The 15000-nt window shown below is 34.7% G+C and overlaps 1 protein-coding gene across 1 annotated transcript in view; it reads right to left on the minus strand.

The window, feature by feature from the left end:
* Positions 1-15000, minus strand: part of LOC137656394 (uncharacterized) — a 68261-nt gene that overhangs the window by 51948 nt on the left and 1313 nt on the right. Inside the window, exons 2-4 of the mRNA XM_068390570.1 lie at positions 13578-13744; positions 6656-6834; positions 2209-2365 (exon numbers count right to left, since the gene is read on the minus strand). Coding sequence (XP_068246671.1) covers positions 2209-2365; positions 6656-6834; positions 13578-13744 — 503 coding nt within the window. The remainder of the gene's footprint in view (positions 1-2208; positions 2366-6655; positions 6835-13577; positions 13745-15000) is intronic.

Genomic DNA, 15000 nt, shown 5'->3' on the forward strand with positions numbered 1-15000 from the left:
ATAACTTACAATCAGGGTATTAGACTGGGGAATCATTTCGTGCTTATGCCATCTATTCGTGTATATTTTCAGGAAAAATTATAGGAGAATTCATTTTGGGAAAATAGGTATATCATGGTTTTATGACAAAATTTCTGAAAATTGTCGTTCTGAGACTATGATTTGTCAATAAAACAAATTTTTTAAACCCTTTGCCAGAATGTGATAGCATCCTCATCTACCTCAATTTACGTTATTTTCGATACGAAATAATAAATTCTGATTGTATTCAAGGTGCTTTGCAGTCATCAGTATCTATTATATCCATCATCGATTATCTATTATGCAAAGTTAATACTTAAATTTCGTTACTTATCGACCTTCCATCAACAGCAGCTATTTTATTCTACTGCTGCTATCTTTTACAAATCAACTAATAATGAATTAGGTTAGCCAAATTTGCTAGAACATTGATGGGTATCAAATAAATCTCAGGCAATGATACAATATCTTACAGGCTGTATCATGAGTCTACAAGCAGCCTGTCTCCACAACCCCTAAAACAGAAATGACTCTCCTATTTGCTCAGTTTCGGAATGGCCGGGGCAGGGGGGTTGAAGGAGAACTTCACTTCCCTGGAAAGTGTCTACTTGGTCCCTCTTACGAAAAAAGTAGCAATTGAAAAATAATTGTATATATATATATATATATATATATATATATATATATATATATATGTGTGTGTGTGTGTGTGTCTGTGTGTTTTGTACTTTTATTGAAAAGTTGAGACGTCAAATGATTATACAGAATTGAAATATGGCAACTCGATTTGTAACATTTGTATACTTTTGATAACAAAGAGAGCCCTTTACTGTCTGATTCGCTAAGGTTTAAGAATGCTCTGCCCATTTCTTAGAAGTTGTAAGAAGTGCAACTCCTTGTCCGTTTTGTCATGAGAACACTAGAGACATCTGACGAAAGATTTCCCTTGAGTGCCGGCGTTCTTTTGATTCTAACTGTACTTCTCCCATCAAGTCTTACATTCATCACCTTCTTTAGCAGACAGCCATTTTCCATTCTCTCAACATGGCCAAACCACCTCAACACATTCATATCCACTCTAGCTATTAACTCATTTCTTACACCCGTTCTCACCCTCTTTACTTCGTTTCTAACCCTATCTTCTCGAGATACACCAGCCATACTCCTTAGCCACTTCATCTCAAAAACATTCAATTTCTGTTTCTCCGTCACTTTCATTCCCCACAACTCCGATCCATACATCAAAGTTGGTACAATCACTTTTTCATACAGAACTCTCTTTACATTCATAACCAACCCTCTATTTTTTACTACTCCCTTTACTGCCCCCAACACTTTGCATCCTTCATTTACTCTCTGACGTACATCTGCTTCCACTCCACCATTTACTGCAACAACAGACCCCAAGTACTTAAACTGATCCACCTCCTCAAGTAACTCCATTCAACATGACATTCAACCTCTCACCACCTTCCCTTCTCGTACATCTCATAACCTTACTCTTACCCACATTAACTCTCAACTTCCTTCTCTCACACACCAAATTCTGTCACTAATCGCCCAAGCTTCTCTTCTGCGTCTGCAACCAATACAGTATCATCTGCAAACAACAACTGATTTACCTCCCATTCATGGTCATTCTCGTCTACTACTCATATATATATATATATATATATATATATATATATATATATATTTATATATGTATATACTGTACAGTATATATATATAAATATATGCATAATCCCTTAATCATACAAAAACTTTTATTTATTAGGAAAAATTAAGTATTATTTATAGATTTTCTTCAGTTATTATTATTATTATTATTATTATTATTATTATTATTATTATTATTACTACTAGCTAAGCTACAACCCTAGTTGGAAAAGCAAGATGCTATGAGCCCAATGGCTCCAACAGGGAAAAATAGGCCAGTGAGGAAAGGAAATAATGAAATAGATAAACGATGTGAGACAGGATGAACAATTAAGATAAACTATTTAAGAATAGTAGCAATATTAAAACATATTTCATATATATACTATATAAAGACTTATACCAGCCTGTTCAACATAAAAATCATTTGCTGCAAGTTTGAACTTTTGAAATTTTGCCGATTCAACTACCAGATTATGAAGATCATACTACTACTACTACTACTACTACTACTACTACTACTACTACTAGATTGCTTACCTGAGAGGCATCGGGTCCAAGCGTCCATTGGGCTGTATCCCAGTCAATGACGTCACCGGGAATTCTACTTTGACATCCCGAGATTGCGGCCATTTCTTGGTCGCTCAGGAGACGCGACCATAGGTTGACGTCAGCGACCGCTCCGCTGTGGTGGCGTCGTTGGGATTGGTAGGACGTCAAGCATTCGTGTCAGGAGTGACATCGTTAGTGATGTCAGCGTTGGCGTCAGCAGCGTTTTGAAGGGATTGGGAAAGAAATTGCAATATTTAGAATGATGATGATAATAATTGTTATTATTATTATCTCCCATATATAATGAAGAACATGTCTGACAAACACATATATACCTGGATACATATATATATATATATATATATATAGATATATATATATATATATATATATATATATATCATCTCCTTCTACGCCGATTGACCCAAAGGGCCTCGGTTAGATTTCGCCAGTCGTCACTTGTCTTGAGCTTTTAATTCAATACTTCTCCATTCATCATCTCCTACTTCGCGCTTTATAGTCCTAAGCCATGTAGGCCTGGGTCTTCCAACTCTTCTAGTGCCTTGTGGAGCCCAGTTAAACGTTTGGTGAGCTAAAATCTCTTGGGGAGTGCAAAGAGCATGCTTAAACCATCTCCATCTACCCCTCATCATGATCTCATCCACATATGGTACTTGAGTAATCTCTCTTATAGTTTCATTTCTAATCCTGTCCTGCCATTTAACTCCCAATATCCTTCTGGGGGCTTTATTCTCATATCTACTAAATGTATTGGAGATTGTTTCATTGTCATACCATGACTCATGTCCATAGAGTGACACCGATCTCACTAAACTGAATTGGAAACCACACACTTCCACAAATTGCCGAACCACTGGGTTGTATTTACGAAATGGGGTTGGGGTGGGAAGGGTTAACTTTGTGTGTTTGTGCGTGTGCGCATTTAGACGTCATTTTTGACGACTCGGGTACACTAGTAATAATAATAATAATAATAATAGTAGTAGTAGTAGTAGTAGTAGTATTAATCGTGTAACATAAGGTCTGGTGAAGCTTTGAGACTTGTCATAATATGATGCCATTTGATAATACTAATCGAAAACTAAAATATTTATATATACCACCTAAGTGGTTCCATAAAAAACTAATTTCCTAATGGTGCGTAAGTCAATTAGACATATACATCACGCTTCGCCTCTTACCTCTTCATTATTATTATTATTATTATTAGTAGTAGTAGTAGTAGTAGTAGTAGTAGTACCTCCACCGAATGTAGGAGGTTATGTTTCACCTTCTGTTTGTGTGTGTGTGTGTTTGTTTGTGAACATCTTCCTGACCACAATTTTAATCGGAGAGTAATGAAACTTGCAGGGATAAACTGTTATGTCAAAAGCTGGAATTAATTAAATTTTAGAACGTTAAGGTCAAAGGTCAAGGTCATGGTCAAGCAGAAGGTCGATAAATAAGCTGCCGCGGCGTAGGTTTGCGCTCTATTGCGTGCCCTTCTTCTTATTATTATTAACCAAGCTGCAACCCTAGTTGGAAAAAGCAGGCTGGTACAAACACAAGGGCTCCAAAAGGGGAAAACAGCTCAGTGAGGAAGGGAAAAATGGAAATAAACTACATGAGATGTAATGGATAATTATTATGTTATATTTTTAAGATCAGTTATTTATTGAATAGTAACTTATATATAAAGTGATGAAAATAATAACGAAAGTTTTTAAGGGAAAGAAGACTGAAGTTCTCCTTGCTTCTTAAGCTGAAAAAAAAAAAAAACTAAAAAGAAATTTGTAGTAAAGTTTGAATGGGAATTTAACGGACCAGTTTTGGGGTATCTTAACTCAAATGAATGGTAATTCAACTGACAAATTAATGGGTATCTAACTCAAATGAATGGGAATTTAACTGACAAGTAAATGGGTATCTATCTCAATTTAATGGGAATTTAACGGACAAGTAATTGGGTATCTATCTCAATCTAATGGGAATTTAACGGACAAATTTTGGGGTATCTTAGCTCAAATGAATGGGAATTCAACTGACAAATTAATGGGTATCTAACTCAAATTAATGGGAATTTAACTGACAAATAAATGGGTATATATCAAATGAATGGGAATTTAATGGACGAATTTTGGGGTATGTAACTCAAATGAATGGGAATTCAACTGTCAAATTAATGGGTTTCTAACCTAAATGAATGTGAATTTAACTAACAACTTTTGGGGTATCTTACTCAAATTAATGGGAATTCAACTGAAAAGTTAATGGGTATCTAACTCATATCATTTGGAATTTAACTGACAAATTAATGGGCATCTAACTCAAATGAATGGGAATTTAACTGACAATTTCCATGGTAATTTCTATGGTATCTTACCCAAATTAATGGAAATTTAACTAACAGATTAATGAGAAACTAAATAGCAAAGTATTTGACAAATTAATGGAAAACTTGAGTGACAGATGATTGCGATCTAGGAATGTACACTGTTAGAAAAACTGTAATTTTAATCTGAAATTCTCCGTAAGTATAAATTGTGGTCAAATATATTTCAGTAAATTTCAGGCGACCGTAATTTTACCTTACTATGCTATTATATTTTACGGGTTGGTGACCGCAATATCACTCTTTTACGTTAATATATCTGTTTTTCAAACGGTAAAAATCCTGGAATAAATATTGCCAGACATTTACGGGTTTTTAATGCAAATTTTTAACAGTGTAGGTAATAGTAAAATTTGTAGAGAAAGGGAGTTATGACACTGAATCAATGTTTTCTGTATAATTAGGTATTTCTTAGAGATGAAACTTGATTTACATTTTTGTACAGTACATACATAGTCGCATACTTATATTTTACTAAGAAACTCTTGCAAACATCACACTTAGAAATAAGAAACAACAAAAAAATTTAGATATTATCACATCAACACTTAAAAATTTGCCGTTGAAACAGTAAAATCCTGGAATAAATGTTGCCAGACATTTATCGTTTTAAAAACGGATATATTGACGTATAGGGGTGATATTACTGTCACCAATACGTAAAAGATAACATGGTAGGGTAAAATTACGGTCGCCTGTATTTTACTGAAATACGGCTGAGAGCGGTATATTTTTACGGAGAATTTCAGATTAAAATTACGGTGTTTTGTTAACAGTGAACGAGATTTATCAAAATAAAGAATAGATAAGCTTACACAGATTTTACTAATACGGAAAAAAACATGTCTCTTAATGTGACAAAAACCACCGGTTTTTATTACCCCAAGAATAAATTATGAAATAGCAGTGTAAAGTATAAATAAGATTACACAGATTTTACTAAAACTGAGAGAGAGAGAGAGAGAGAGAGAGAGAGAGAGAGAGAGAGAGAGAGAGAGAGAGAGAAAAGTCTCTTAATGTGACAATAACCACCTGTTTTTATTACCTCAAGAATAAATTATGAAATATATAACTGGAACAAGGAGCTACAAAATTACATAGTCCGTTTACACCTTTAAGTGCCTTTTTTTTCACCCCCTCTTCGGTTACTACGGCGCTGAGTACTGCCACGTTCATACTTTTAATAGTTGTATGACACCACCGTCTTACTCTTATCAAAGTTGTCACGAAAGAAGAAATGACAGGTAGAACTTTCTTGTAACCTACATCGGACCTTGTCGTATATTTATTGGACTGGTGTCATGGGCGGAGCATATTGCCAAGAGTGATATGATATTGTGACATGAACTTGATTATTCGTTGTTATAAAAACAAACACAATTTCATGTGGAATGTGTGGAAGTTGTCAGAGAAGGTCGAGTATGATTTGTTGGATATATCACTTGTAGTTTGCTATAAACACAGCTGCTACTCTCTCTCTCTCTCTCTCTCTCTCTCTCTCTCTCTCTCTCTCAGCACAAATCAACCCGGAGGTAACGGATACAAACTGAAATTGAATAGGTACAACACCACTCGATGTGGCAATTTCTTCACCTACAAAATAGCAAATACTTGGAATAGACTTCCAGCGGATGTAGTAAACAGTAACACGGTAAACGAGTTCAAGAATAAGTTAGACAAGATCATAAGAATTATCTAAATGATTAAACTAAATCGCTCTACCAAAAAGCAAATGGAGTCGCCGTGAGACATCCAAAATCCTTGTAACGGTAACTCCCGCCATGAATTGGTCTTTGCTCCGCTGTGGCTCTCTTCGGAAATAAACATTATTTCGTTGCTCCGTTGTTCTGGCAAGTGGCACATGGCAGCGCTTCGCCTGCCAGCCATGTGGGTCACTATTCAAAGTATTATTACCAATAATCTGTAATGTTATTGTTATGTTTACATAAATCAGCTGTGGTATGTTGACGGCCAATCACAATGCTTGTGGGTGGAGCAAGTTAAAGATTCTGGGCTGGATTTAGTCCTTACCTGAAGGACTGCGTTGCATCGAAATCTGACAGAGGGGCATCCTGGTCCTGGCCAAGGACGATGGTTCCTCCTTCCCTCATCAGGACTTCGCCCTCCGGGGTGAAAGTGCCATCCCCTGTGGGTTCGATTGGGCTCTCCTCGACTTCACTTGTTTTATACGAGTTATCCTCCGTCGGGATCTGTAGGAGGGAGAACATTAAAGGGTTTAAAGGTCGCTCATGAATGGCTGAGGGGAGGGATAAGTTATAGTGTCCTAGAGACTGATCATATAGTATTATTATTATTATTATTATTATTATTATTATTATTATTATTATTATTATTAGTTGCTAAGCTACAACCCTAGTTGGAAAAGCAGGATGATATAAGCCTGAGGACTCCAAGAGGGAAAATAGCTCAGTGAGGAAAGGATATAAGGGAATTACAAGAGAATTTATTAACCATTAAAATGAAATATTTTAGGAACAGCAAGATCACAAAAAAATCTTTCACATATAAACTATGAAAACTTTAAGAAAAACAAAAGGAAGAGAAATATGATATAATAGTGTGCCTGAGTGTACCCTCAAGCAAGAGAACTCTACCCCAAGACTGTGAAAGACCATGCTATGATCATATAATCAGCGCCCAAGGCCCCTCTCCATCAAGCTAGGACCAGGGAAGGCCAGGCAATGGCTGCTGATGAATCAGCAGGTAGATCTATAGGTTCTTCCAAACCCCCATCCTTAGCTCAGAAGGATGGTGAGGTTGCAGACACAACAAGAAACTATCAGGCTTGAGCTGGTCTCGAACTTCCAACAGTTTGCCACGGAGAGTAATGTCATATTTTTCATGAAATAATTATTTAACATTAATGGATTGATTGATTGAATGGCTGTCTGTTGTCGTGATGATTAAGTAAGAAACGAGATCATAATGGTTTTCACATTTAATTAATGTATGCATCATTTTATATTTTTATTAATTTTTTCAAATTTTATTTATTCAACTGTTTTCTTCGTTATTATTCTTTCAATATATATTTTTTAATTAGTTCAATGCATAGTACCGATTACAAACAATTTTATTTGTGCCATGACAAGGTTAAAGGTAGTATGATGAAAAAGGAAAGAAGATAATTCATTTTGCCTAATGCCAAAGGAAACGGAAATATGAAAGCTATTGATAATGTTTGAGATAGGAAATCTAGAGCCAGATCAACATTGAAAAATACAGATGCAGGAAGTAACCTACTTTAGGTTGTAGGTTGGCCAGGGCACCAGTCACCCTTTAAGATACTACCGCTAGAGGGTTATGGGGTCCTTTGACTGGTCACACAGTACTACATTGGATCCTTTTCTCTGGTTACGGTTCACAATACCTTTTCCTACACATACACCGAATAGTCTGGCATATTCTTTACAGATTCTCCTCTGTCCTCATACACCTGACAACACTTGAGATTACAAAACAGTTCTCTCAAGTGGTTAACTACTGCAATGTAATTCAGCGGCCATTCTCCTCTTGCCAAGGGAAGAAGAAAGTCTGTAGCTATGGTAAGCAGCTCTTCTAGGAGAAGGACACTCCAAAATCAAACCATTGTTCTCTAGTCTTGGGTAGTGCCATAGGCTCTGTACCATGGCCTTCCGCTGTCTTGGATTTGAGTTCTCTTGCTTGAGGGTACACTCGGGCACGTTGTTCTGTCCTGTTTCTCTTCCTCTTGTTTTGTTGGAGTGTTTTATAGTTTATATAGGAAATATTTATTTTCATGTTATTGTTCTTAAAATATGTTATTTTTCCCTGTTTCCTTTCCTCACTGGGCTATCTTCCCTGTTGGGCCCCTGGTCTTATAGTATCCTGATTTTCCAACTAGGTTTGTAGCTTAGCAAGTCATAATAATAATGAACTTTTAGTGGATATCAATGAAGATCTGGCACATATAGGTTTTACGGCGCCAAGTCGCCAAATCTTGATGAACCCACATGACATAAAACCTCTGGTCATGAATGACGTCACTAAATTTCGCTCTGATGACGTCACTGAATTTTGCTCGGATCCTAGCTGCCTCGCTTTCCTGCCTAAAGAGAGACACTAAAATAAGCAATATTATAACAGGTAATAAACTTGATATTCTTCGATACGTTTTCCTTGTTGGTCCATATGCGCAATTTCTTTCTAATAAATGAATTCTTCTCCTTCTTCTTTTGATTTCAGCCTTTCCCATTTTAATTGTTCATTGCTTCTTTCCTTGTTTATTTGTATCCTTATTTTCTTTCCACACTGGGCTATTCTCCCCTGTTGGAACACTTGGGCTTATAGCATCCTGCTTAGCAAGTAATAATAATAATAATAATAATAATAATGATATGGGGTCGCTGTTTGTAGTCAGCCTTCTCCATCTTTCTCTGTCCTGTACATCGTGTTCTCGTGTAAACCTTGGTTGATAGACAATCTACAGGAATTGAAGGAAAAGAAGTGATAATGTACCATGGCATTTATTGCATCTGGCACTTCATGAAATACTCATCACTCCTATTAACTTTGGAAGGTGCTTCGTGTCTAGACTCTCTCTCTCTCTCTCTCTCTCTCTCTCTCTCTCTCTCTCTCTCTCTCTCTCTCTCTCTCTCTCTCTCTCTCTCTCTCTTGTAATAAACGCTGCGTCTGTTTCATTTTCTGTGTGTCTTTTGTAGTTTACTCATGAATAATTCATTCGTCAAACGCACCAGTTGAATATGTTTGGGCATAATATGATCTTTTTATTACCTTCGACAGCTTCGTGGCGTGTATTTATTGGTTTGTATGTCTGTCTGTGTGTTTGATTGGATTTTCGGAGTGCTTGAGGGTACACTCGGGCACACTATTCTATCTAATTTCTCTTCCTCTTGTTTTGTTAAATTGTTTATAGTTTATATAGGAAATATTTATTTTAATGTTACTATTCTTAAGATATTTTATTTTTCCTTGTTTCCTTTCCTCACTGGGCTATATTCCCTGTTGGGGCCTTTGGGCTTATAGCATCCGGCTTTTCCAACTAGGGTTGTAGCTTAGCAATTAATAATAATAATAATAATAATAATAATAATAATAATAATGAATGTCCGTGTGTTTGTGATTCGCATAACTCAAAAACTATTTGACCGAATCTCATGAAATTTGGTTGGATAATTGCCCATGATCCAAAGACAATTTAGATTGGATTTTCGTAGTGGTTGGGTCAAAAGTCAAGGCCAAGGTCACGGAAAGGTAAAAATAAACGTTGTTTTGCCATATTGTGGCTAATTTTTATCCGATTTGCATGAAACTAGTGCCAAAATCTGCGTAATTTAATTGCCTATCTTGTGATATACAGTATGACATGTTCTCAAATCCAACATCATCAGTTTTCTTAGGGACAAAAGTGGCGGTGGCGAAGGTATGCGCTCTACCAAGTCCCCGTTCTTGTTTTAGTATTTTCATGTATGATTCTTGGTTAATAGTTTATACTTACTTTGTATATTCGTCAAAATGTTTCTGTGAAATTATTTATGGGCGTTTTTCTTTGGCCATGATTTATAGTTTTTTTTTTTTTTTTTTTTGACTGGCCAATTGTTTAAATGAATGATTAATGTGTGAATGTTTAAATGAATGATTAATGTGTGAATTTTATATTGATTTGGTAATTTTGTTTAGTATTACCGAATTTATTTAATTTTATTTATCGGTTGAAAATTTCTCATATTATTACCTTTTGCATATATTTTTATTATTATTATTATTATTATTATTATTATTATTATTATTATTATTATCATTACTAGCTAAGCTACAACCCTAGTTGGAAAAGCAAGATGCTATATGCCCAAGGGCTCCAACAAGGAAAAATATCCCAATGAGAAAAGGAAATAAGGAAATAGATAAACGATCCGAGCAATAATGAACAATTGAAATAAAACATTTTAAAAACAGTAACAACATCGAAACAGATATTTCATATATATACTATAAAAAGACTTACGTCAGCTAGTACAAAATAAAAAAAACATTTGCTGCAAGTTTTAAACTTTGAAGTTCAGATTCTTGATTAGAATTTAGAAAAATTAATTACCCCAACTCCCAATTTTTTTTAATTGCAATTACGTACTGTCCCCTTCAATTACAATTTGGTTATATTTCAAAATCCAGTGTAATTTTACCTCTTATTCCATTGCGTGATCGCAGTGAGGGAGCTTGAATGGATTAGAAGCGAAGTTATTTTTTATTATAGCAATTATACTCTGGAGCACATGTTTCTCAGTTAATAGAGGGTGAAATGACGAAATAATTTGCAAATATCACTAACTTGTTCTATGTGGTAAGTGGTATGTATGTTGGTTTGAAATTAACATTTATCTATACGGTATATACATTTTTTTTTCATTTTTTTTTTCAAATTCATGGTTTATACCTTCATGCTTATAGAATTCTAATTTTCTTGCTAGGGTTGCAGCTTGGCTAATGATGATTATAACAGCATGATAGGGTATTGCATTACAACCTCCCTTGAAAATCAAATACAAAACAAAAGAAAAAAAAAACAGTCTTGAATGCTTTTATTATTATTATTACTAAATTTATTATTATTATTATTATTATTTTTTTTTTTTTCAAATTAATTGTTTATACCTTCTTGCTTATAGAAATCTACTTTTCCTGCTATGGTTGCAGTATTTTTTATTATAGCAATTATACTATTGAGCAATTTCTTTTCTCAGTTAATAGAGCGTGAAATGACAAATAATTTGCAAATATCACTAACTTGTTTTATGTGGTATGTTGTATGTAGGTTTGAAATGAACACTTATCTATACGGTATATGACGGACTAAATCCATAAAGGATTCATTGGTTATATACATAAAAGGATACGGTATATACCTTTGATTTTTTTCTTTTTCAAATTCATCTTTTATACCTTCCTGCTTATAGAATTCTAATTTCCCTGCTAGGGTTGCAGCTTGGCTAGTGATTATAACAGCATGGTAGGGCATTGTATTACAACTTCCCTTGAAAAAAAGCCCTCTTAAATGTTTGTTATTATTATTATTATTATTATTATTATCATTATTATTATTAACAACTGAATGCGTATCCCAGTAGTTACCTTTGAACACCATAGGCAATTAGTTGAGTTCATACCTCCGCCAAGGACACTCAAATTACATGTAGCTTGATTTAAAGCATCTAAACTAACTAGAATTCCTCAAGAACTGGGAGGCAATAATTGATGAAACTTACCAGATATATACATCGATAACCTCGGTTCCCTTTTGGGAGAAATCTACTCTAGTTCAAATGGTCTACTTGGCAATAGAGCTTCATATTTCTGAAGTTTTAATCATCTCGAGAAGTTCATTAAAAGTTTCAAGCTCTTGTGCGAGGGGCCAGTTAGGTGATAACTGAGGGGTGAGGTAAATGCAACTAATTATTATTATTGTTATTATTATTATTTTCATTTTTATTATTATTATTATTATTATTATTATTTTTGTTATTATTATTATTATTATTGTTATTATTATCACCGTGTTATTATTATCACCGTATTATTATTATTATTATTATTATTATTATTATTATTATTATTATTATTATTATTATTGTCACCGTATTATTATTATTATTATTATATTAATATTTTTATTAATATTATTATTGTTATTATTATTATCACCGTATTATTATTATTATTATTATTATTATTTTTATTTTTATTTTTATTATTTGCTAAGCTGCAACCCAAGTTGGAAAAGCAGGATGCTATAAACCTAGGGGCTTTAACAAGGAAAATAGCCCAGTGAGGAAAGGAAACAAGGAAAAAATAAAATATTTTGACAAGAGTAACAGCATTAAAATAGATATCTTCTATATAAACTATGAAAACTTAAACAAAACACGAGGAAGAGAAATAAGATAGAATAGTGTGGCCGAATGTACCCTCAACCAAGAGAACTCTAACCCAAGACAGTGAAAGATCATGGTCCAATCATCGAGTTTATATACAGCGACTTCCGAGGAAGAACGTCACAAACATTGAAACATGATAAAGCATCAGCTAGTATGATAACACGGGATGGTCTATTAACATTTAAGGGAAGAGGGAGTGATAAGATAAAAAATCAAAACCGTTATAGTGTATGAAAGTGTATGTAACATCCTGTTAATGGACACATACATAAACAACGATAAATTTTGCACATTTGGACGTTGTTTTTTTTTTTTTCATATTCAAATAAGCCATATATTATACTACCTTAATATCTGGTTTCTCTCTTTACCTTGGGATCAGAGACCCATTGGGGAATCAACTCGAAGATAATAGCTTCTGGTCGGGCGGGGAATCGAACCTTGGTCCGAGAAACTGGCACGACAGTGACATACCATATAGCCACGAAGAGAGAGTATAAAATATGGCTTATTTGAATCCAGGTTTTCTCTAGAACTTTCATATCGAAAGGGGTTAACTAGTGCACTGCAATTGTTCAGTGGCTACTTCCCTCTAGGTAAGGGTAGAAGAGAGACTTTAGTTATGGTAAGCAGTTCTTCTAAGAAAAGGACGCTCCAAAATCAAGCCTTTGTTCTCAAGTCTTGGGTAGTGCCATAGCCTCGGTATCGTGTTCTTCCACTGTCTTGGGTTAGAGTTCTCTTACTTGAGGGTACACTCGGCCACACTATTCTATCTAACTTCTCTTCATCTTAAAAGTTTTATGTAGTTTATATAGGAAATATTTATTTTAATGTTACTGTTCTTAAAATATTGTATTTTTCCTTGTTTCCATTCATCACTGGACTATTTTTTCCTATTGGAGCCCTTGGGCTTATAACATCCTGCTTTTCCAACAAGGGTTGTAGCTTAGCAAGTAATAATAATAATAATAATAATAATAATAATAATAATAATAATAATAATAAGATTTGTACGTGATTACCTGGCGCTTCTTCCATTTCTCTCCATTGAAGAACAGAGCAAACTGTGCCATTCTCGCGTCGAATCCAAGGCAGAAGGACGACCAGTGCATGAGAGGTGTTATGATTCCAGTGTCCACTCTGTAGTTGTGTCCCGATAAGAGGACTTGCATCCCGATTCGGTTGTGGTCTGTTAAGGAAGAAGATTAGCTGGGAGATAAGAGGATAAAACTTGTTTTTGGGAGGTTGCAGTCATGGTATATATCTTCAAGGAACACTAGATATTTTAATTAATCTCCTAAGTGCTCAGTGCTTTAACCCACTGTATTTTACTAACGACCTGATACATTATTCAGAATTTTGTTTAATTATTATAATTACTTGCTAAGCTACAATGCTAATTGGAAAAGCAAGATGCTAGAAGCTAGATGCTCCAACAGGGAAAGTAGCCCAGTGAGGGAAGGGAATAGGGAAATGCAAAAATGAAAAGTAATTAACAACTAAAATTAGATATTTCGAAAACAGTAACAATATTGAAACAAATCTTTCATTTAGAAGCTATTAAGGTAATTGTTTACAATACCACGCTCTCCATTTACTCCAAAATAATGCAATCCTGCAGTTTTCATCTTCTTGCACAGTAATTAGGTGGTTATTTAAATACTGGGAAAGCAATAATTAGCAAGATATGTTGAGGAGGGGGTGGGGGGGAGAAGGGGTTATAAAAAGAAAATAGCTCGGTTTCCTCACTAAACGACTTGGAACTGACATGTCAACATAGTCAACCAAACAGAATTCGTGATGCCAGCGTACATAAACAGAAGTTCATGATACCAGCGTACATTTGATATACCGTATATTCAAAATATACTTAATTAAAAATGGATTAATTACTCAAAAGTGTCCATAAAATATGCAATTTACATATAGTGACACTTTTGAGTAATCACTCAATTTTTTATTAAGTATATTTTGAATATACAGTATATCAAATGTACGCTGGCATTACGAATTCTGTTTGGTTGACTATGTTGACATGTCAGTTCCAAGTCATTTAGTGAGGAAACCGAGCTATTTTTCTTTTTATAACCCCTTCCCCCTTCCTCAACATATCTTGCTAATTATTGCTTTCCCGGAATTTGAATAACCACCTAATTACTGTGCAAGAAGATGAGAACTGCAGGATTGCCTTATTTTGGAGTAAATGGAGAGCGTGGTGTTGTGAACTATTACCGCTATTAAAACTTTTAAAAAAACAAGAGGAAGTTAAATAAGATGGAATAGTGTGGCCAAGTGTACCCTTAAGCAAGAGAACTCTAACCCAAGACAGTGGAAGATCATGGTACAGAGGCTATGGGACTGCCTAAGACTAGAGAACAATGGTTTGATTTTGGAGTGTCTTTCTCCTAGAAGAGCTGCTTACCATAGCTAAAGAGTCTCTTCTAC

Source organism: Palaemon carinicauda, chromosome 17 (assembly GCF_036898095.1).
Source record: "Palaemon carinicauda isolate YSFRI2023 chromosome 17, ASM3689809v2, whole genome shotgun sequence".
NCBI lineage: Eukaryota > Metazoa > Arthropoda > Malacostraca > Decapoda > Palaemonidae > Palaemon > Palaemon carinicauda.